Below are 23,881 nucleotides of genomic sequence, written 5' to 3' on the forward strand. Positions count from 1 at the left end.
TGGCAAAACATTCCCTGGGAGGCGATATGAGGTCATTCCTAGACCCCGCGTTGTTTTCCTCAAGCTGCAAGGCTTCGGGGCAAGAGGCAATTCATTTCCCATTAGCACACACACATTCACACTCAGAACCCTCCCATGCACATTCTGAGCTCGGGACAGACAGACAGGGCACAGAGACCAGCCCTCACCAGCTTGTTATTGCGTTCCCAGAGGGACTTCCAGCAGCCAGGAGGGTCAGCAGCGCCGGCAGAGTCACTGGGAAGGGACACGGAGGTGGGAGACGGGTTGGCATCTTCTGCAGAGCAGCCTTAATGCTTCTGTGGCTTCCACCACTTTTATTACAAGAGGGGCCGAGCGGCTCTGGGGAGCACTAATGGGTTGTAAAAAGCTTTTCCCCCCCTCTGCCTCCTTGGCTGGAGCCCAATTCGGAGCAGCAGCGAGTCCCACACAGGGATGAAGGTCTCAGTAACTCGCCGGGGCAGATTCTCCCTTCACCTCTCAGCATCGGGATGTTGGTCTGTCCACTCCACGGGCAGCCCCTGCTGCAAACAAATCCTGGCTGGTGAGAATGAACAAAATGAAACCCCCCAAAAACCCCTTTGAAACTACAGCTCCCCAGCTCCAGCATGAATTTAATGCCACGTGCTATGAACAAGACACATCTTCAGCTCTGACCATGCATGTCTGCACCATGCTGGAGCCAAAAGGGGTTTCTGAGGCTGCCCAAGGAGCTGCTGTGAAGGAACAGGCAGAAGCAAACCTCTTGTAAAAAGCCTTAGGGCTCCCAGAACCAGCGCTGGATCAGGCAGGGATACAGGAGGAAGAGGCCGCAATGCTGTGAATCTGGATGTGTCCCTTTCCCTCCGGGCTACAAGGACCAACGGCGACGCTGCCAGCCCAGGATAGGACTCAATATCTTTACTGGCTCCTGAGCATCCAGCAGTTGGGGGGATCGATGCTGGTACCGTACCCCAACATGGGGGAAGGCGCTGGCTGGAGACGTTTGGATGCCCAAGAGAGGGGTGTGGCCTAAAACTCAGAACAGAATGGACTATTTTTAAAATGGGAGAGGAAAACAGCATTCCCAGTAACACACCAGTGCCCAGGCTCCCACCAGTCCCCGTCACCAGCTCCCAGCTACATCCCTCTTTTCTCCAACCTCCAATTTTATCAGGATGTCTCCAAGGGGGGGGGGTATTGCAACACGGAGCCCTGCCAAGTGACTCCCCTCCCTGTCACCCTGTGACACCTTTTTTCCAGCGTCACAGAACTTCCCAAAACGCTGCATGAGGAGAGGAGAAAGCCCTTGTTTGTAATTCCCGGTCTGCAGCAGGCAGAGGTGACACACACTGAGGTGAGGTGACTTCGCTGGCGTCACCGGGAAGGTCGATGGCAGCGCCAGGAATAGCCCCGTTCCCAGCTAACCACTAACCACACTTATCCCAGAATAAGGATCCCTTTTTCCAGCTGAATTTATAACAGCTTTCCAAGTGACATAAGCTCTTACAGAAATAGGCAGGCTTTTATTCCAGAATAATTACTGGGAAATGGTACTGGAGCATGTATAATTACCCTGGTGTCGCTGCTGCTGGCGAGTCGGCCCCGTGCTGCCGTCAGACTCGCCGGGTGCTCCATGCGGCTTTTATCTTGTCCGGCTTTTCCATCAGCGTGCAGACGTCAGCTGGCACATCAGCAGGGTGTGGGTGGAGGAGGAAAGGGCTTTGGGTAGAAAGGAAAGCGATACATCACTCGTCACGGCTCTCTTCATCATAGAAGGTGCCCTGATAACGGCTCTTCCAGCTCCTGAAGTTGAGAGGAGCCTTTCGGGGTGAGCTGGGTCGCACCCCAGGCAGATTCAGCAACACTCTGCGCATCTGCCCCAGCTTCACCCCAGGCACGGCTTTGGAGCAGGTGTTTGATGGCACTTCACGTCCCACACAGGGAAAACCAAGCTGAGAAATTCAGGTTGAAGCCTCAAACATTATTTCTGCCGTAAGCTGCTGGACTGCACTATACATAACCCCCCTCAAAATTAAACTCAGAGCATTTATCAGGTGTCAATATATCTGCCAGGAGGGGGGCTGCCTGCTCCGCACCCCCTGTGATCCCCAGGGCCAGCACTCCACGAGAAGGCAAGGGTTAACTCAGCACCAGTGACACCACTTTAACTCCAGTACCCAGACACAGGTGTTTAAAAGTAGCACTTCTCTCCTTAAAATAGTTTATGAATCTTACTCGGGGATAAATCCAACACCCCCGAGCAGAAGGAGACCTATTAATTGCTGAGTTTTTTCACGCTGTAGTAAAGCAGGGATTTTATTTGCCCGCCTTGTGTAAGATGTCAGTCATTTTCCCACTTGCATTTCCATCTACAGTTTAACAAGGCAGCAGTTTATTTCCAGAAGCCCCAAGCCAGACCCCAGCCAACTGCGTCAATATTTTGTTGCTTACACAAACGCCACCGTTAGAGTCAACACGGCATTTTGGGGGAGGCTTTTTAATAATAATAATAATAGTAAAAAAAAAAGGGTTCCTCTGGGATGATGTATGTATAGCTCTTAAAATACTAGGAGTAATAGAAGCCTTTGCGAGCGGCTTACCTGGGTGCAGAGGCATTGCTTTAAAGGGTGAAGCACGCTGCTCCAGGGCACTGACCCGACCAAAGGCATTTGCTAATTAATTCATTCTTCCAAGAGACTTAACTGCCTCTTGCCGTGGGAAACCAAGGCAAACCCGAGCCAAATCCAAAGCCTGTCAGAAAACACGGAGAGACCCTTCTTGACTGCAGAAAACTTCAGAGCCGGGAGCCGGCTGCCGCTCGGCCGGTGCCAGCCGCAGAGAGCGACCTGGGGCAGCTGTCCAAGTCCAGCTGGCTGCTTCCTTCCCTCCTGCACGGTTCCTCGGTGCTGCTTCGGAGATAGAGGAGGGACGCAGAGCCTGGCTGCTCCTCAGCTGCCTCTCACAGTGATGTTTTGAGGGTGTCTCCCGTGCTGCAGCAGCAGCAGGGCACGGGCTTGTGCTGGCTCATGGCTTGTCTGATGGATGCTCCTGCAGTCCACACCGTCCTGTTGTCCTTGGCGCGCTCTGCTGAAAACCCTCAGAGGTTTTCTGGTCCAGCATGAGCTCAGGGTGAGGGGTTCATCCCTCCATCCCAGCCTCCCGTGCCATGGGGCTCTCCAGATCCCCCCCCAAGCACCTCCCCACATCCTCACCCACCTACACCCCCAAAATCTGAGCATTTTAATTCCACACGTGGCCGAGAGGTCTAACAACACCCCAATCCCAGAACAAGCTGGGGGGACAAGCACCACCAAAATAACCAGGTTCCCCAGGCAGGAAAGCCCTGCAGGATCTCCTCCACGATCCCACACCAGACCAGTTTTGCACGAGAACAGAGCGGCCTCAGTGTGTCAACAAGCCCTGAACACCCCAGGGCAGCTGGAAGCGAGATGCCATTATTTCTTTCTTTCTTTCTTTTTTTTTTTTTTAATTTAAAACGAACTTCTTAACCTACAGGAAAGTAAATGTTCTTCTAGGATGGCCAAGAAAACCACGCTGGGATTTTCCAAATGGGTATGACTGACTGTTTATGAGCAGAGGCTTCCAAAGGCAGAAATAAATGGCTTGCTCTCAGCAGGTTTTCCTTTCTATATTTACCCTCACCTGAAATGAACATTATTGCACAGTGCAACGTTTATTCCCTCTGATCAGGGGAGCGGGTGAAGAAACTAACCAGCCGCAACACGTCAAAGAAATTGTTAATCTGCTGTTTGGGCAGGGGGAGGAGGGAGTCCCCTGGTTTTTGGGCAGCGCCCAGGTCCTGCTTACAACTTCCATTTCAGCTCAGCAGGAGAGTTTCGCCTCATCTGTTGCTGCTTCTGGCTGGAGCCGGGTCCCCGGAGCTGATCCGTGGGTCCTTGTCGGGTCTCTCAGCTTCCTCCTCGTGGGAACATCCTCCAGCACCCTCAACATGCCTGGGGAGAGGGTGGAAAGGGTCACTCTTCCCACTGCACGGGAGGAACCGAGCTCTGAGGTGCTGATACCTGCCCCAGTCTGCACAAGAAGCCTTTTGTGGGGCAAGAACGTGCACCCAGACCCCAGGTGAACACACAAGCATGAGACAAGCCTCCCCAAAGCACTAGGCTTTGCATTCTTCTTCCCAGAGTCCCAGTTTCCACACTGTGCATTACTCTGCCCTGTTCTCAAGGTGGGAAGTTCCTACAGAGAGGAAGGTGCAATCAGACCCAGGGACAGGGCCCTGGCAGGCAGGAACTGCCCGGCTGACGTGCAAAATGGCCATAAAAGACCTAAAAGGTCCCTCCTGCCAAGGGGTGAGGGGGGTTGAGCCATCCCAAAACAAATCTTAACATGAGGCCAGCCACTCAGCTGTAAAATCTCTTCCTAATCCCAGCCCTGGGGAAGGGAGAGGACGGGGAGATCACCGGTTTCTCCAGGATGTCGCCCACATCACATGGCTCCCGGGGTCACGCTCACACCCACCACCACCTTCAAATCTGGGCTTGACCTCCCATTTACCCTGAAGCTCACTAGCTGATCGTGCCAACCGCTTTGGCACGCCAGCCAAAAACGGGGTTCACACCGTCCAGGAGGGAGTATTAATCCTCAGCAGCGGGAGAAGCCACCCAGTCAGGAGGGTACACACAGGCCAAGGGTGACCCTCGAAGGCAGCCGTGGATTTGGGAGGCAGGATGGGAACAGGCTTGCTGTGTTCACAGCTCACACACCCTCCAGGCTACACAGGCCCTGGCTTTTTGATGGAATTTTCTTTTTTCAGGTCAAACTTTTCACTTTTGGAAAAGTCTGTCCTCACTGGAATAGCTGAGCAAACCCTTCCCCAGCCAGCTGTTCCAAGAGCATTTGTGTTAATCCAGATTAACGAACATAAAGCAATTTAGATAAACCGCATTAAGCCAAAAAACACCTTTGAACTTCTTTTTTTTGTTGATCAAAATCCCTCCCTGAGCGCTGTGTGTGGTTTGGGGCTCCCCGTACCGCAGCTATGCCAGAGCTGAGCTCTCCTCTGAGTGATAATTAAGTCAAGTCAGCAAATATGAAGATTATCCAGAGCCAGCAGCGAACCTGCGCTTTGCACAGGGAACCCCAAAGTGATCCTGGGCCTGGGGGTGTCCAAACAGCACGAGGAACGTCTCCCTGGCTCTGTGCACGTCTCCTGGCCACGACGCCTGGGCTTCAGCCAGGCTGCCCGCCTGACCACGAGCCAAACCCCTCCAAGCCTCAGTTTACCCAGCACCAACCCATCCCCTAAGTATGCTGATGATGGGATCGGTCTGCAATGCCCCCGGGTCGGGTACTGGCCACAGCAGGCTGGGCAGGAGGGGTGGGTGTTTGCTCGAAGTGACCAGTTCCCACAGCGCAGACACGTGTGTCGCGACCAAGGTGGGAACAGCCAGCTCATGCCTATGGGATGGCTCATGGAAAAGGTCACCCAGTGGCTCAGGAGGAGGGAATCCATAAATGCCATAGTCGTGGGGGGTGTGTGTGGGTGCTAGAGGCACGCACACACCTTGCACGCCCACGCTGCAGAACACATTTGCCTCTCTAAATCATTAGCCACATACCCACAGCAGCACAGAAACAATCCTGATCTCCCCTGGTGCCCCAGGAGCTCCTTCAGAAGCAGCTTTCCTGGCTGATGGGGCAGAGGAAAACTCCTGACTCCCCCAGCCCTCCCTTCCTCCCACTTCAAAAACACCTGCTAACACTTTCTGCCCTCAGCCCTGATTGCCTTCCTCCCAGGAGGATGACAATTTCCAGCAGAGCCAAAGCTGTAGCTTTGTAGGCTCCAAATCCCCTCATTTTTTGGAAGCAGGGGGACAAGGGGGCTGTAACACCAGCAGGGCGCTGCCTCTCCTGCTGGGACAGGGTTGGCTCGTTTGCCAGGAGAGCCAAGCTTTGCTCCCAGGTCCTCTGGAGCAGGACACACCAGGAAGTTTGCTTTCAGCCGCCTCCGTTGGCGCGTGGGCGTGCAAACAGTGACCAGCTTCACTGCCGGTTCAACCCCTTTAAACAGGGACTTTCACATTGGCCAGGCCTGGAAAAACACCACCATCTTTTAAACAACCAAGAATCCATTTCCCTTTCCATCAGCTGCAGCTGCCACCGGAGGGGCTTCTACCTGAACACGCAGTTCCCACCACTGCTCCCTCGCTGCGCCTGGCTGGCGTCGTGCTGGTTGGTTTGCAAAAGCAGGGCCATCCCGCTGGCAAGGATGCTCCATCAGGGAGGTGACTGTGCAACAGGGCACAATCAGGGCACTGGGGAGGCTGCACCTCGAGTGCTGGGTCCAGTTCTGGGCTCCTCACCATCAGAAGGACATTGAGGTCCTGGAGCGAGTCCAGAGAAGGGCAACCAGGCTGGGGAAGGGGCTGGAGGGCAAATCCTCTGAGGAGCAGCTGAGGGAGGTGGGGGTGCTGAGCCTGGAGAAGAGGAGGCTGAGGGGAGACCTTCTCCCCACCTCCCCTGCCCTGCCAGGAGGGTGCAGAGAGGTGGGCGATGGTCTCTGCAGCCAGGGGCCAGGAGATGGGACAAGGGGCAATGGGCTCAAGCTGCCCCAGGGCAGGGTCAGAGCAGATATTGGAAAAAAGTTTTTACTGAAAAAAAATGTGGTGATGCAGACAGGTCTGCAGCTCGGGTGATGGGATCGGTCTGCAATGCCCCAGGGTCGGGTACTGGCCACAGCAGGCTGGGCAGGAGGGGTGGGTGTTTGCTCAAAGTGACCAGTTCCCACAGCTCAGACACGTGTATCATGACCAAGGTGGGAACAGCCAGCTCATGCCTATGGGATGGCTCATGGAAAAGGTCACCCAGCGGCTCAGGAGAGAATCCAGAGCTACAACTGCAGAGTTACAAATTTCTGAGGCAATAAAAGGGCAAATTGGAAACATCCCAGTGGAGCTCACTGCCTGACACTCAAGTGCTCACCCTGAAAAGACTCAAAAATCCCAATTTCCTCTGCTGGGATTTCAGCTAGATAGCTTGTCTAAAATAAATGAGATTAATCTAATCAGAGAGACGGATGGAGCTCATTAAAACAGCAGATTAAAAAACCCCAACAAACCCCTGCTATTACCAGTGCTCCTGAGGTCTTCTGCCTTTGTGGCACGTCAAAGCCATCCAGGAATTGGTCTCCCTTGCACGAATCTGCAGGAAATACATTAAAAATACATTCAGCTGTTACAGTTCTTCACGTCACCAGTCACTGGGGGAACAAAATAAATGCAGGGCAAATACATATATATTTAAATACACACAAGCACCTCCTCTGGGACCAGGATTTACAGGCTGGGAGAGGAGGGCCCTGCCCTGAAACAGAAAGAGAGGAGAGCAAATTGAAGTTACCCCAAGAGCTGCATGCAGAAATCAGCATTAATGTCTGTGCCATCAGACTGCTCAGCCTTCAGCATGGGAGGAGGTGAATTCCTCCCAGGACTGGGTGTCCAGGCAAATCCCACGTGCTGGATGGGTCCCGGGGTGCTTCAGAGCAAGGCAAGGTCCAGCACTTTGCCCAGCTTGTTTTTTGGCAGCATCCACCCTTGAGTCAAGGGCCAGTCGCCAGCCAACGTAGTTGCAGCTCCACCAGAGCCAGGCAGCTTGCCCTTACTGCTTTTTAATGGGATGCTTTTTACAGCTCCCCAGGGCCTTGAGGAAAATCACAGACAGTTTAAGGAGATCACGCCAAGCCAGCCTTCTGCTACAGTCGTGATTGCAGGCTATGGCCAGCCCCTCCCTCAGCATGCAACCATTTGTAACAGCCAAACTAGCTAAACCTCATCAGCTGAGCTGCATTAATTGCACTTGTAGCTTGCTGCAATAGCGGTACCTTCACTCACCTGGGGTGTGTTCCTCTGCAAGGGCAGTGGGCTGAGAGCCATGGTGTCCTTCAGGCAGCCAAGCCGTGGAGCTGTCACCAGCCAGGGGTGGTATCGGGGCTGTCCATCCTCACACGGTGTACCAGCCTTTCTCCTCTGTGCTTCCCCAGCCACAGCACCCAGACTCCATCAGTGTTTTGTGGGCTATGGAGGACAGGGCTGATTTACAAGGGGTGGATCAACACACTGGCTCTTGCACCCGCTCCTTGCACACCTGGGGCTGAGCAGGAGACCCTAAAAGCCCCATCCCCTGCCCCACAGCCTGTGACCTCCCAGCTCCAGCCCCTGGCAGTGCCGGTGTCAGCTGGTGGGCAGCACTGGGCGCGCAGGAAACAAACGGTGGAGGGAAGTAAATGAGGGAGGAGAAGAAAGACAAATTGTTTGTGGGCACGCAAGGAGCCTCATCCCAGACTGGGCGTTCTGTCCCGCGGATCACAGAATCACAGGGGTTGGAAGGGACCCCCAGAGCCCGTGGGTCCCACCCCCTGCCAAAGCAGGGTCCCGAGGACAGGGCACACAGGTCAGTGTCCAGACGGGGCTGGAATCTCTCCAGAGAAGGAGACTCCACACCCCCTGGGCAGCCTGTCCCAGGGCTCCCTCACCGGGAAGAAGTTCTTCCCCACATTGGGGGGAACTCCCTGTGCCCAACTGGAGCCCATCGCCCCCTGTCCTGTCCCCACAGACACTGACCCGGCGCGCTGGGCTCTGTCTTCCCCCGCGCGCGGCTCGGCCCCGCTTGTGGCGGGGCAGCGGCGGCTCCCTGAGGCGAGGAGGGACCCCGGCCCCGCGGCGAGGAGACCCCGGCCCGGGGACGGGGGGAGAGCGGGATGGGAGCGCGAACGTGCCCCGCTCCTTCCCCCCCGCGGGCCGCCGCTCGAGGAGCTCGTCCGGCCGGGCAGCCGCCCCGGGCCGTCAGTAGGTGTCAGCCGCGCTCCGCGGGCCCGGCAGGGTCAGGCTGTGCGGCTCCTCCAGCCCAGGTGACGCTGATTCTGTCAGAGGCTGTGACTCGCCCTTTCCCAGCTGCAGCTCGTTCTGCAGCCTTCAGCCTTTCATTCGCTGCGTCTCGTCCCAGGGAGATTTCCCGGGTGTTGGGCCCCGTGAACGTGGATCTGCCGAGTTTCACCGCCCAGAGCCCCTTGTGACACCACCCCACCCAGTACGAACAGGAGGCATCCCAGGAGCTCTGGGATAAGCTGCCTAGCAAGCCCGAGGGGAAGGGAGAGGGGCAGCCTCGCTTCTCCGGGAGCCGTTCAAGCACCAGAACCCCAGTGGTGGTATTCCGAAGCTGCTGCTTTCACCGTGTGCTCAGTAAAGATGAGAGAAATGCCTCTAAAAGCTGGAGGACTCCTGGGTCTCTTCCTCAAGGCTCTTCACTGTGGAAAAGAAGTTACTTAGCGTGCCTCAGTCTCTCCCTGTGTAAGGCAGAGCTAAGAGCTTTCTCTAGAGGAACTGTAAGTTCTTGCAAGTTTAAAGTGTTTTGAGCTCCTCAGAGGAATGAGCAAAACGTTGTTAGGAGGTGTATTGAAAGAGGAAAGCCTGCATTTGATGTGGACCTCTCTTTTGCTAGGCTGCTTCTCCATCAGACTCCATTAAAGGTGCTGCTTAGAGACTGAAATCCTCTATGAAATGTAAGGTTCTCTGGATAGCCATCGCAGCCTAACCCCGTGCCCTGGCAACAAGACGTTGATACTGTACATTAGTGATGGTGTAAGACATTCCCCACTCTTCCAGAAGCCAGCATGATGCTAAACAGCCACGGTCCCACCCCGCAGGCAGCATCTCGCTTGCCGAGGGCAGCCAGCAGTAATTAGAACTCCACCAAGTCTCAGGTCCAAGGGTCTGTGCTGAGCTGCTCTGCTGGGAGCCTGGGCAAAAGGAATATACCCTGAGGTGGGAGAAGTGTTGGGACACATCTACAACAAAACAAACACATCGGATTTTTCACAAAACGAAGCCTCCCTGCTGCCAGGCTGCTGCCTTCCAGGCAGCTCAGCAGGGGAGCTGCAGCTCAGCCCCTGAATTAACACAGCTGCTGTTTCTACACCCAGAGCCCGGTTTGGTTTCTGCTCACACTGTTTGTGGATGAGGCCTGGCTGTGGGAGCACAAGCACAGGTGAAAGGGGTTACTATCACACCTGCAGTCCTGCTAGTGACCAGTGACCAGTGGGGAGGCATCTGTTGAGGCTCATCTGGGGCCGTAGCTAGGCTGGAACAGGGAACAAAGGTCCTCTTGGAAGGGCTGTCTCGTGCCAGGTGGGTGACTTTGAGATGTCTTTTCCCCAAGAGTGCGTATGGAGCCACTGGTTGGTTTTGGGATGAGCAGCAGGAATCTCCCCCAGGAGCAGAAGAGCATCTGAGATCCGAGTGGGGGAAGCCAGCCAGTGTTTTCAGCTGGGAGCTAACTCTCTAGAGTTAGGCTTCAATCCTCCCACCCGCACTCAAAGCTGACCAGGCCCAAGCGTGAGGCCTGGTCTGAGGCAGCGTTGCAATCCCCGGGTGAGGATGTGGAGTGAGAGCTTAATCACTGGCTGTAGTAAAGCACCACACTAAGATCTTTAAATAGTATTTACCCCTAGGGAGCACACTGCTTGGTATTCAGCTAACCAGCTGCCCCAGAACGCTGCTCCATCAAAATATTTATTCACATGGTTTGGATACGAGCTGGTTATTCTGACCTTTTATTAGTACTCTGAATCAGTAACTCTGCATCAGATTGCAATGCTGCAGGCAGCAAGTATGCTGCAGGAAGGATTATTGCCACATGGAAGGCTAGCTTTTATCAGCCAGCAAATAAGGTGAGGCTCTTCCTGCTCGTTGCTTCATCTGGTGAAGTATCCTTGCCAGCCCGTGTGGAGTCCACCACACTGTTTATTTGGGGTTGTTCTTTCCATGTCAGAGCTGGCTGAGTTTGTTTTGATGTCATCCAGAAGGCTGAATTAAACACCCTGCACCAAACCTCAGTAAACTCCAGGCTGGGCAGGGTGTGGTGGTGAGGGCTCGCTGCTGGCGCGGCGCTGGGAGCTGCGGAGTGGGACAGCCTCCCCCCTCCCTGTCTAGAATTCAAAGCCTCTCTTGGCTGCTATCAGCTCTGTCCACATGCTCCCTTTGAGTGTGAGAACATCTGAAGCAGGCAGGTAGCTGCATCTCAGCTCTGTGTTCCTCAGAGAGGCTCTCTGCACGCTTTCAATTCCAACACACTGCTGTGGCAGGGGAGATAAATCCCAGGCTCTGAAGCTCTCTGTTCCATCACACTGCTGAGATGCTCCACACTTGGGCTTAAGAGCAGTCGAATCCCTCACACCTAATGGTCAAGCAGGTCACCAAACAGATTCATCAGTATCACCATCACCATCATGCTCCACACTTCAGTGCAGGACAGACCACTTCCCAATTTAACCCTTCCCTCCTTCAGCTTTAAAGCACAGGTACGGTGCTGCTGAAACACCTCTCTCCTCTCAGCTCTGTCAGCCAAGAACACCATCACTTTAAAACCCAGATCAACCAGGAGGCCGCAGTGACAAGGGGCCGACACGTGTCTAAGTTGGTTTATTAATTCAGTCTGTTCTAAGTTGTACAATTATGAAAACAACAAAACGACTGCTGGAAGCCCAGGAATATTTACAATCTCGCCTTGTTGTAGTGAGGTCAGTCTATGTTGTTGCACAGATCGGTTATGTTTGGTACCACAAGATGTTTAAAATTCAGACAAATTTGAACAGATTTAACAATTGTATATACAGGAAATAAAAGGAAATTCAAGTATCAAAATACAGACAGATTAAATAACATTTGTATTACAAATCAGTCCCACTGCCATACATCACAATTAGCCAAAAAATGTCTACGTTGCAAACTGAACCTGACTCTTCTCTGCCCTGTTTGGGAATCTCAGGTTATTCTTCCAGGGGTAAGAAAAATATTTGAGCTAGATCGACTTTGCAAGAGCAGCACAGTTACTGTCTTCTGAAAATCAAAATAAAAATGGAAGTAATGCCAATATCAGACCTAAAAGGGAGACGTTTCTGCACTAAGACAGCGTTGTGAACGCTGCTGGCTCTAAAAGAAAGGTCTGGAGGGGATGATGGAAGCAGAAGAAAGCTCGGGGGGGGGGTGTGGGGGGGGATTCTGCTGCTAGAAACTCCTGACGTGGGGTGAAAGGAGCAGTAAAGGGATTGACTCCACTTCAGCTGCACAGAACTGGGCGTGTTTGGTTCGGAGGGACTATTTGGCATCTGCTCTGTGTCTCAGCAGCCTGGTCAGGGGACAACCCCTCTCACCAGGGGTACAGCCTGGGGGTGCCAGGTGTGTACCCCACAAAAGTTGCATATTTCTTCTACAAAGAACAATCCCAAAGCGAGTTCAAAGACGGCTGAACAGCCAAAATTAGCCTCTTTTTTTTGGTAAATACAAAACTAAAAAGGATAAAGCAGCTTTAATTTGAAAAAGAAAGTCAGGCCTTCCTGTGTATAGATATTAAACAAACAGCATCACCTCAGCCCAGGGAGGTCACACAGCAGATGTATTTTGATTCAAAGTCACGTTCAGCACCAGGAATTTAGGGCCCTTTCCTCCAGATACCCTGAAATGCTGTAGGGAGGAAGAGCAGGAATACTGCGTGATGGGTGGGGGAACGGGGAGTCAGGGATTGGCACGGCCCAGGATCCATCTCTGGCACCTTAAGCACCTTGAGAAATGCCCTGGGAAATCAAAAGGGAGATGCACTGCCAAAACAATCGCTTTGTCTATGAAGTGAGAAAGAGAGTATCTGGCTAAAGAACTGCTGGATCACTAAAGACAACCACAGGATTACACACGGGACTGGAGAGGACCGCCGGGGTCACCAAACCCAGTCCCCCTGAAGATCTGGAGTCTTCATCACCACGTCACCTCCAAGCCAACCTTCAAAAAAAGCTCACACAGCAAAAAGAAAAGTGTTCCCTCCTCCCAAGCAGAGGTTCAATTTGCAATCTCTCTGAAAAAGACTTGTTGCCAACACATCAAATATTTACACTTACACCAGTATGAATTGCAACATCTGCATAACAAGGAATGTGAAGGTTTCTTAAAATTCATCAACTTAAAAAATAAACCTCATCATCTCCACTTCCCCCTCGTTTACAGGTCTATGCCCTTGGGATTAAGGTTCTCTTCCAGCCTTACTGGCTGTAGAGACTAAATGAAATCCTGACATACAGCAGCAACTGGATTTAAAAGGGAAATTATTTGGGCATATCCTCCTGGTGAAGCAGCAGGGTACCACATCCCCAACCACCACGATGCTGTCCCAGACTGTAACGAACGTGCTGCGCCACGTTTCTGCGTCTGAAGAATTCAAATCACAACCAGTTTGATGCCTCTTCCTTGAGGGGGAACAATAATGTGAAGAAAAAAAACCCCACCCCAAACCAAACCAACCCCCACACTGCTCACAGCCAAAACTACTGTTAAATACTCAGCATTCCAAAGCAGAGGAAGCACACAGCACCTTGGTTGGTGGGATTTGGGGATACTGGACTGGGATGGCTAAGCCATCCTTGGGTTGATATGATTTATCCTCAGGTATGGACTGTTTTCAGTGTAATGCCCAAAATTTAACTCCTCATTTGTTCATCTTCTGAAAGTGTTGCGCTAATTAAATAATGAGCTAGTATCAAAAAAGTGCTAAATCACAATCCAATATACTTTTTTTTTAAAAAAAACCCCACAAAATAAAGCAAAATAAACAAAAGAAGCCCAACCCTTTGGGGCATTAACTGCATTTAAAAACAAGACAGGTGCACGAGAGGCTGGAGAAGGGAATCATCTCCAGGAATTCAGTGCCTAAATGGGGAGGAAATTGTGTCCTTGCCATAGAAACGTCAAGTATTGCAATGCAAGAGTTCTCTGTAGGGGAGGGAAGCTTTGTACCATCGGTAATACTTGGCCACACAACCACTCTGGGGTGAATGATCCTTTGCAGACTCTTTTCCTTATTTCCATGTGCTATGAAAGCGTGGTGGAGCTTTGAAAACAAAGGATGCAGACTTACCCTGCAAAGGCTTCTCCCACTGGAGGAAGCGAGTTCTCACAATTTGGAGTTCTCTACTCTTCACCCAGCACTGGAGCAAATTTAAGTACCGTGAGAGATGCACACACCACTCCTGCTGCTAAGCCTGTCTGTGGTACTCCTCTCTGGACTGCGTAGATTCTCAGTGAATTGAGTTTATTTTTCTGGGTTTTTAAGTTTCCCCTCACCAAAAACCTGCAGTGCTACATTTAAACCGTGAACTGGAGTCGCTCTGTCTCATTTCACACGTTTAAAAAAAAAGCCCAAAACAACAGGAAAAACCAAAAGAAATGGGTTGAAAGACGTTTGTCTCAAGCTAGAAAAGGTGCCACCGCTCTCAGGAGTCTCAACTTTCCTTTGCTAGCAATGGAGAGCGCTGCTTTTCTCAGCTGGGGGGGGCTGGCATCCCTTTTTCCCCCCCATCTGCTCTGGGAGCCCTCACTGAGCAGCCGTGCCCCCACTCCGAGGCAGACACCAGTACCAGATGGAGGTGGATCTTCGTCTCAGCAGGTCACTGCTTCTTAGGTTCTCTGCCCCGTTACTACATTTCCGTGGTAGGAGACAGCTGCCTGGAGATCAGCTTTTCAGAGGCAAACAGAAAGGAAGATAATGGAATGAATGATTTCTGAGTCATACAAAAAAACAAGTGCTGGGAAAGACGAGGCAGACGGCCAGAGATGAGACACAACCGTGAGGGTTATGGACACAGCGGAAGCTTTCTTGTTTAGGCAGGGCTGGCCTGTGATCCTGGCACCCAGAGAAAGGCACATGCTCTACTGACCTGCTTTTGGAGGTGCTGAGCAACTGGCCCAGTAGAGTCATGGGCGCTCAGAACCCCCAAAGTCAGGGATACGTGTGGCAATGGCATGGGAAATGCTTCCAGGTAGAAACCAAGTTGCTCTCACTAATTCAGTTACTCTCTGAAGGATACAGGAACCCTCAGAGTGCTCCTACAGCTTGGAAAGGTGCTGGTGAAACCCAAGCCTGACCCCTCAGAGCATCTCAGGTGTGGCAATACCCACTCTAGCTGGCAGGGCGGCACTGCGGCCTCTGCTTCGGGGTCTTCAGGCAGGGGAGTGCTGGCTCTACACTAAGGGGCCCCACAGCACTGGGAATACACCTACAGGCTCACCTGTCCCTAGTCCCTGCTCCCAGCTTGCTCTAAGACAATCCTTTTGGTCCTCTCCCTTGGGTTCTTACATCTCAGTGAGCTTTGCTAACGCAAGGCAAGGCACCAGGGGTCGGAGTGCATACAGCTCTCTGGGGCTTTCCCAGGGTCCTGAACCACTGCATGGCATTCCCAGCCCTCCTCTGACCTGTGCCAAGTGCCAAGCGCTCTCATGTGTGACTCCCAGTCATAGTTTGGAATTAAAAGCTGTTTCTACACAGGAAAAACTGCCACACACAGGAGAAACTGCCAGGGAAGGCAGCAGAGGTGCCCATTGCAGGGCCATCTCCAGGTGAAATCCTCGCTCTCAAGGGTGGAAGGTGACAAATGTTTCAAGATCCCCACAGCCCTCATTGTCCAACAGTTTGCAGACTGAAACCAGACTTTGGGATCATCAGCAGAATGATTTCAATCCTGTTTCTCCCTTCCACAAAAGCAGCACCCCTGGGGGAAGCCTGTCCAACACTGCAGAGCTCCATCTGCTTTACCAGACCTCTCACAGTGCGGTATCCAGCCCCTCTCAAGCACCTTTCCTTCCCAACACAGGCCTAACAACATGTGCCTTTAAAAGCTTAACCTCTTAATCTGTGAACTACGCTCACAAGAAGTTGGGTGAGAGCAAACAGAAAGACTACAGGGGGGGTAAAAAGTCCTACAAGGGACTGAAACACAACCAAAACCACACCTCATCCTCGAGACGGGACAGAGCTCACAGTGGCAACGATCACACCCAGCCCAAACCAGCAGTCCCTTTGGAGCAGGGGAGAGAGACTGGGTGAGGAAACCTAGTGACCGTGTGTTATTTGCAGACAGCATCACAGTGGTTAGTGTCGATTCGAGTGGCAGGTAAGAAGAGGGGTGAGTTCACTGGAACAGTACGCAGCCGTGGCTCAGTCAGGAAGAGAAGGATCTAGAAGGGAGGGAGTGCGTGCACCGCAGAGACAAGAGGTCTCCATCAGTCCAAGAGTAAGAAGGTGAAATAGAAAAAAAAAAAAACCCCAAAATAACCAAAACCTGGGGGGTGTCACATCACCCCAGGGATTCACAGTGCCAGAGCGAGGGGAAAGACGTGAACACGGCAGGCGGCTTCCTGGATCCACATCTCCGGTTCCCCCGGCCTGCATCCCTCTGCACCTCCCGCCTCACGGGTACCTAACAGCACGTTACCCTTGTTTCCGAGTAGGGAGAATTCACAGTGTTCAGCAGTGATCAGGTACAAAAGCCGTTTTAAAGTCTACAGTCTCCTAAGTGCTGCTGCCTCGGACGCGGTGCCTACGCGGGGCTCAGGGCGAGCAGCTGGAGGAAGAGGGAGTTTAGGACAGCAGACAGATCAGATCGCAAAGGCACGGTTAGACTGGGCGGACACGGGGTGTGTTTGCTTTAGAAGATAGTGGTCTCATACTTAGTGCTGAGGGTCCTTTTGGAGTCCTGTTTGGGGTCCACGACCCAGGAGACACTGGCATGAGACTGGGAGTCTTGGTCCACGTCAGGGGGATCCAGCTAGAAAAATAAGGAGAGAAAAGGTGTGTTAGGTCAGCCAGTGTTTCTGGGATGGAGCGAGCGGGGATCCGAAGCACGGAGAGGCTGCTGCTCTGCCTAACGCCCAGCCCAAATTCTGCAGGGAAGCAGCTCTCACTGGGGGGGCATTCGAGTCCTTCACATCTAAAACACGTCTGGCCGTGTCAGTCTCAACCCAGCACCCTGAGATGACTTCTTCACTTCATCTCACAAACGAGCATGAAAAATGGAGTGCTATAAGGATGGCACCACTAAAAAAAAACCCAACAGAAAAGAGGCAGAGGGACAGAGAGGGAGACAGCTCCTGGCAGGTGAGCTCCCACGTGGTTTACTCTCCTGACCAAGCACGGCTCTTTCCTCTTGTCCTCCTAAATCAGGATCCTACAGGAAGGTTAACACCACCAGAAAGCGCAATGCAGTTAGCTGAGAGCTGCCACTCTACATCAGCGGGGACGGATATGAGCAGTTTTGTCCCTGGGCTTCATCTGAGCCCTGTGGGCACGGCCCTGGCATGAGCGGGAAGGGAAGACAGCAGCGAGGCAGGACACGGGACCACAGCAGGGGATGTGGGAAGCAGGGAGGCAGCCCGGGTCCCTTCGCAGCGGGAGATGGCAGGAAGGCGGGTAAAGACCTTGGCTCCAGGACTAACAGACTGCAGCGGCAGGTAGGAGGGGCGGTGTGTTGTACAGGTGTGACAGTAACAACAGCGGGTGTCGGGAGGGAGCGGCACCTGAGCGGGGGGAGCAAGCAGAACACAGACAAAAGGAGACATTAAAGGAAAGCAATGGCAGTCCCTGCTCCTCAGCAGCTCCAGTCTTGGCTGGTTTTGGCTTCAGCAGCCCTCCTGTGCAAACCGTGTGTTACCTGCTGATCTTACTGCGGCTCTGCAGCATTTGTGCAGGGAAACCATGCTGGACCCCGCAAGGCACTCAACCCCCATCCCACCCAGGGTTATTTCCACCTCTGCTTGCCCTCATCCTACCAGGGGAAGGCCCAACACTGCAGCAGGGCTGTCAGCAGAGCCACAGACACAGCGGTGTCTGAATTGCAGAATCATAGAATCCCAGACTGGTCTGGGTTGGAAGGGACCCCAAGGGTCCCAGAGCTCCAAGCCCCTGCCACAGGCAGGGACATCAACCTCCAGGCTACACAAGGTTGCCCAGGGCCCCATCCAACCTGGCCTTGAACACCCCCCAGAGACAGGGCACCCACCCCCTCTCTGGGCAACCTCTTCCAGCCCCTCACCACTCTCTCTGTACAGAACTTCCCCCTAATATCTAATTTAACCCTTCCCTCCTTTAGCTTTAATCCACCCCCCTTGTCCTGCCAGTCTCTGCCCTTTAACAAGCTCATTCCCCTCCTGTTCCTCTGCTCCCTTCAGGGACTGGAAGGCTGCAGTGAGGTCCCCCCACAGCCTTCTCTTCTCTTCTCCAGGCTGACCCAGCCCAGCTCCCCCAGCCTCTCTGCGTAGGGGAGCTGCTCCAGCCCTCTGATCATCTTCATGAGCCTGAAGCTACACAGGCACCTTGTCCACAGCTGGGCTCCCTCCTCACCACATAGGGGGACGCTGAAGCACAGGGAGCCCACGAGAAACCCCAGCTCAGCCCCGGCAGGTCCTGCCCGGCCCCACATACGTACTGCAGATTTCCTCATGCCAGCTCGTGGTTTAGGCACCGGTTTGGAAGATTTTGTTTCGATCGTTTCTCCTGCTGCAGCACCCAAAGGCTTCGCTCTCTGGGCTTGGAGGGCCAGCTGGTAAGCGACCTCGAACGCCTGCCCCAACGTGAGGATGATCTCGTACGTCAGGTTCTTGGAGAGACCACAGAAAACACCCAGTGGTTAGGTGCTGCCTCGCCCTGCGCAGAGGCCACGCACTCAGCACCTCGCTCAGGAGATGCAGACCTCAGCAAAGCCCATCACCTTTCCATCAGCAGGTCGCATCCTGCCGTATCCCTGCCAAAGCTGCTGAGCTCCTGCCCTGCAAGGGAGCTGACATGGAGCTGCCTCCATGCTCACACAGCCTGAGGCAGCAGGACTGCCTGCCACCACCCCAGCGGGCATCACAGTTCAGCAGCAGTTTGCATTGTAAAGAGGAAAAAGCCAAAACACCTTGTACAGCTGCTCCTGCCTAAGCATAAAAGCACACTGAGCTTCCACAGCCTCGCTGTTCCATCAGAAGTACGCTCCACATAATTGAGAGCGTGTTAGGGTTTTGCTCATGGCACATTCCCCAGGAGGAAACAGCTCCTGCCCTGCTTTACTCAGCACAGCAGACTGGGATATGAAGCCAGACAAACATTCTCCTTGTCGACAGAGCTCCAAGGTAAAAGCATTTTGAGTCAGGGCCCTGAAAGGAGTATTTTAGGCTAGAAAAAGGTGAGAGAATCCTACAACAGCCCAGAGATCCCACTTGCTTGCTGGGAAAGCTAAGTGCTGAAAGCTGAGGACCCTGCAGCATGTGGGGAGATGAGATGTGATAACCCACTCACCACATCCACGGTGCTGAAGACGTGGCAGTAGTGGTGGCTGGTCTGCAGGTCCTTGGTGATGTAGGCGAAGGTGCAGAGGTCCTCGGGGTCCTGAGCAGCACAGGAGATGTTCCGGATCTCGTGCTCAGCAATGACATTCTGCCGGGGTCAACCACAAGCACCCGTCACCCTTCTGGGGATGGCAAATACACCCGGCAAAACGCAGCCGTGGTAAGAGTGTACTGGGAGGTACTGGTGGGAAGGGGTGTGCTCCCACAGCCACACCAGCCTGGGCTCCCTCCCACGGCAGGAGTAAATGGCAATGTGGTGCCCAGGCAGCCAGTCTGCCAAGCCTTCGGCACCGAGAGCCATCACCGCCGTGGTGCTCTCCCACAGTCCCAAGAAGCTGCACTCCTCAGCATCAGCCATGGCTTCTGGAGCCACTAGGTATGACCCACAGCCCCCTCAGCAGGTGGGACTGCAGATTGTGTCTCTCCAGACATCAGCTTCAAGGCACCTGACACTCACCTTGTTAGAGGCATCGATGAACTTCACCCCCTTGTACGTGATGGACAGTATTATGGTCGGGATCTTCTTCATATGCTCTGTGGATTTCTTCAGAAACAAGAACATTCCAGTGGTCAGTTGAGAATAAATGCTCCCTTCCCACCTCCCTCCCCCCCAGCCCACCCCAGTGACCCCCTGCCCCACAAGGACCAAAGGAAAGCCTGCTTTTGGTGGAGGCAGAGGGACAGAGATCTGAAGCGAACCCAGCACCCCTCTGTCCCCATCATCCAACCCCAGGCAGTGAGTGAGCTCCCCCACTCCATCCCTGCAGCCTCCATACCCTCATCTTGGCACAGGCGTCCTGCGTAGACTCCGTCCCTCGGAGGTCTTTGATCAACATGGAGCCCAGGTACTGTTGGGAAGAGGCAGAGACGTTACAGGCTTCAGGCAGGACACGCTGCCAAGCCCCAGGCAACACCACAGCCCTGCGAGCGGGAGGCGTGACAGCTCCACACCCCCACACCCAACAACCTGGCCCCAGAGCCTCCTCATCCTCACCACCCCACAAGCCAAAAGTCACTTACGTTGGCCTCGTACCCGCAGGACTCGAAGATGAGCTTCTCTGGCTGGTGCTGCCAGTTTTGAACTGGGGCATACGGGGCAGCCAGGCTGGGGGGGCGCAGGGTCAGCTTTGACTCCCGACGGTCCTCCTGGAAGGGAGGAAACATGGATGTGAAGCCTCAACAGGGCCAAGCTGGATTGAAACCTTGATCCTGGGAGGGTTCTTTGGGTTGATGCAATTGAGGATGGCAACACCAAATCCCCCAGGAGCTGGGAGGAGGCAGCGCGCTGCAGGTGACGTGCCAGCTCTCATGGAAGTGTGAGACACCCGTTTCCAAGTGAGACTGAGGCTCTCCAAGCATCACCCTAACTCCTCACTGGTTCCAAAGAGGGGGGAACCTGCACTGAGGGGCCCCCAGAACACACAAAAGCACCCACTGACCTGAACTTTGTAGTGCTCAGCTCTGGAGTAGGGAGCAACCTCAGTGCCACGGTCATGTTGCCTCTTCCCGGTGTCCCCGGAGGGCAGCAGGAGGTCGGCAGATCGGGCCGTGCAGGAGTCGTTCTGGCTCAGGGGCGACGACGTCTGGGACATCAAGTCCTGGCACTGAAACAAGGAGACACCATGATCCATCTGGGTGAGCCCACGCTACAGCCATGCCCACCCCTTGCCCACAGCACCCCATGCAAAGGGGGTAAAGAGCAGAGTTCGGGGGCAGCTCCTGCCTCAGCACCATCAATCCCAACATTTACTTTCCACATGATACCCCTGATTTACTCCAGCATGGTTTCGGGTGGGTAGCTCAGCGCTTTCTGCTGAGCACACCTCTCCCTTCTGGGAGCTCATCCCTTCTGGGAGCTCATCCCTTCTGGGAGCTCATCCCAGGAGGGCAGGAGACACCCTGAGCTGCTGGCAGGGCGCTTAGAGAGGAACAAGCTCCACTAAAAGCACTAAGCGAAGCACTCAAAGCCGATGATCAGCCACCCCAGGAGAGAAGCCCCGGGAGCCCAGCGAGAGATGAGCCCAGATGCCTGACAGCCTGGCTCTCACCACAGGCAAGACTGGCTGCCTGGCCGTGCCAAGCGCCCGGCAGACAATGCGGGGAAGCTCACAGCTGCACCACGCATTAGTCCTATTCAACCGGCTCCTTTAATTTGCCATTGACGTCCTTCCGCTCCCCACACCGGAGCCAGGCGCTGGATCACACCAGCTGGAGCACCAGGAAATGCTGCAAATGGCCCATTCTCTTTGCACAGCCTCCCCATCCAGCATATCAATCAGTTGATGCTGCACCAAAGGACTCTTCTTTCCCCCACCCCCCTCAAGGACCCGCCTTTAGTCTCATCGGTCTCAAGAGGATGTTTTGGAGATGCACAGATCCCCAGCTGCCTGCTGTCCCTCTGGGCTTTTATAGCTGGAGAGTGGGCAGCTGAGCAGTGGGGTGAAGGTATGGGGTTTGTACATGGCACCCCCAGCTCCCCAGCACGTGTTCTCATAAGGTACAATCATGAAACCCTCAATTTTTTATAAAATTTTACCCCTTTCTTAAAAAATACAGCGTGAGGAAGCAGGGCGCTGCTGCCCAACTGGCTCCAGCTAAGGCTGCCTCAGGAATCCAAGGGAAGAGGGTAAAGCTCAGCAGCACAGCAGGGAGCAGACGTTTGGGATGGGGTAGCTCTGATCACTCCCCATGCCCTGCTCCAGGAAGGTGATTTGCTGGGAGGAAGCCACAGGACACGCTCGCTGTGGCACACCACGGCACGCCACCCCGCTGCCCAGCTCCCAGGTTAGCCACAGGCTCCGTGGGTTTTGCCCAAGTCAGCTCTCAAATGCTGGTTTTCAGGAAGAACAAGGATGGCTCCAGCCCCGGTAACCAGGGGCCTGACAGCCAAAGGCTGCTGCTCCCGTGGCAAATGGAATGAACAGACAAAATCACCCTCCTCAAATCACGTCGAGTGCTGCTTGGCAGTTAGAGCTCTAGAGAAGCACAGCCAGCCCAGGGGACAGATCTCAGACTCCCAACTGGCACAACTGAACAGGACCCAGCTGCGCCCCGTCCCTCCAGCTGAGCCGTGTCACACTCCTCCTGTGGGGACGCTGCCTCACATCTGCCCAGGGAACACGGGAAGGAAGTCGCCTCGGTGCTCCCCTTTGGTGCAGGGCAGAGGTGGGAGCAGCACCCTGCTGCCTGGTGCCCACGCTGCACAGAGGTACCCGATCCAAAGGAGCTGCCTGACCTTTCCCACAGGGAAAGCATCCAGAATCCGACCTGCTAAGGGCTGAGTGTTACCTTCGCCCTCCTCCATTCCAACAGCAGCATCAGGATTTGCTGTTTGAGGTGCTGGAGCTGGTGAGGGGCAGAGCTGAGTGGACACAAGCTGCGTGTGAAGATTTCTGTCAGCACTGATGTGTTCACATGCTGCAGCTTTGCTTCACACAGGGACAGTGGAGTTTGACCCACAAAGAATCAGAATCACAGAGCTGTAAGGGTTGGAAGGGACCTCCAGAGCCCACCGGGTCCAACCCCCCTGCCCAAGCAGGGTCCCTAGGACAGGGCACACAGGGCGGTGTCCAGACGGGGCTGGAATGTCTCCAGAGAAGGAGACTCCACACCCCCTGGGCAGCCTGTCCCAGGGCTCCCTCACCCTCACCGGGAAGAAGTTCTTCCCCAGATTGGTGCCGATGAAGCAAGCGTGGGGTTGGTAAACTCATCCAGCACTCCAGCCAGAGCATCTGTCCCAAGGAACAGCAACAGCTGCTGTCCCAGCAGGACTCAGATCTGTCATCTGGCCTCACTCTGCCCAGGGGCTCCAGGTGCTCCGGCCAAGCCAGAGCCAACCCGGCTGCTGCACTGCCCAGGTCCTGCTCGGCCAGGCTCGGCGTGGGAGTACCGGGCTCTTCATCACCTCCGGTGGTGCATCCAAGGGAACGATGTAACACCAAACACTCCCTCCTCCACACAGCCAGGTGCATGGTTGTCTCCATGCTTCAAGAACTTTCTTCCAAACCCACCAAGCATCTGAGAACCAGGAGGAACCCAACCTTCCAGGTCAAATCGATTTGTTTTAACAAGAAACGAAGTGTTTCAGTTTTACCCTTTCCTGGTTTTAAAAAGCAATGCAATCTTCAAAGATCACTCTCTGCACTTATTTCTCAAACACTTACCTTCAAAGGAGCTTCAACTTAAATATTGACAGTGCAAGGGGCAGTTTCCCCCCCTTTTTTATTGATTGCAGACTTTCTTGTGCAGGAAAGCAGCAGAGTAAGGTTGAACCTGAGCTCATCTTCCACAGATCTCTGAGTCCCCCCAGGGGTGATAATTGCTAATTAGAGGGGGAATTATTCTGCCAAGACCTGGGTTTGGTTCTTTGAAAGAAAGGTAGGGAAGTGAAGGAGAGCCAGGGCAGAAGGCAGCTGCTGAGCACGCTGCGCAGGGAACACAAACAGGGACTCACTCTCAGCTGCGAGAACCGCGGGGGCTTCGCGGGTGGCTCCTCGTAGGGTCTGTCTGCCAGGGAGGCGATGATCCTCTTCCGATGGCCCAGCAGATTCACCTTCAGTACCTGGAGGGTGAGACCACGGGCACCGTGGGCGTTCATGGCCTCGCACGGAGCAAAAGGTCCCCCCTCTCCAAGCAGCACCGGCCTCGTTTAACACAAGTCCCCCTGCAATGTCACGGCCCCCCCTTTCCCTGGAGAGAAA

At 54.1% G+C, this 23,881-nt stretch overlaps 1 protein-coding gene across 1 annotated transcript in view; it reads right to left on the minus strand.

Moving 5' to 3' along the window:
* Positions 1–16,387: 16,387 nt before the first annotated feature.
* Positions 16,388–23,881, minus strand: part of ANKS1A (ankyrin repeat and sterile alpha motif domain containing 1A) — a gene marked incomplete at its 5' end in the record, with an annotated part of 90,305 nt that continues 82,811 nt past the window's right edge. Inside the window, 8 exons of the mRNA XM_084275846.1 lie at positions 16,388–16,624; positions 18,281–18,451; positions 19,132–19,269; positions 19,639–19,725; positions 19,958–20,029; positions 20,202–20,327; positions 20,621–20,785; positions 23,635–23,742. Of these exons, the coding sequence (XP_084131972.1) occupies positions 16,505–16,624; positions 18,281–18,451; positions 19,132–19,269; positions 19,639–19,725; positions 19,958–20,029; positions 20,202–20,327; positions 20,621–20,785; positions 23,635–23,742 (987 nt within the window). The 3' untranslated portion in view covers positions 16,388–16,504. The remainder of the gene's footprint in view (positions 16,625–18,280; positions 18,452–19,131; positions 19,270–19,638; positions 19,726–19,957; positions 20,030–20,201; positions 20,328–20,620; positions 20,786–23,634; positions 23,743–23,881) is intronic.

This window comes from Gallinula chloropus, assembly GCF_964237585.1.
Source record: "Gallinula chloropus genome assembly, chromosome: 27".
In the NCBI taxonomy this organism is placed as follows: Eukaryota; Metazoa; Chordata; class Aves; order Gruiformes; family Rallidae; genus Gallinula; species Gallinula chloropus.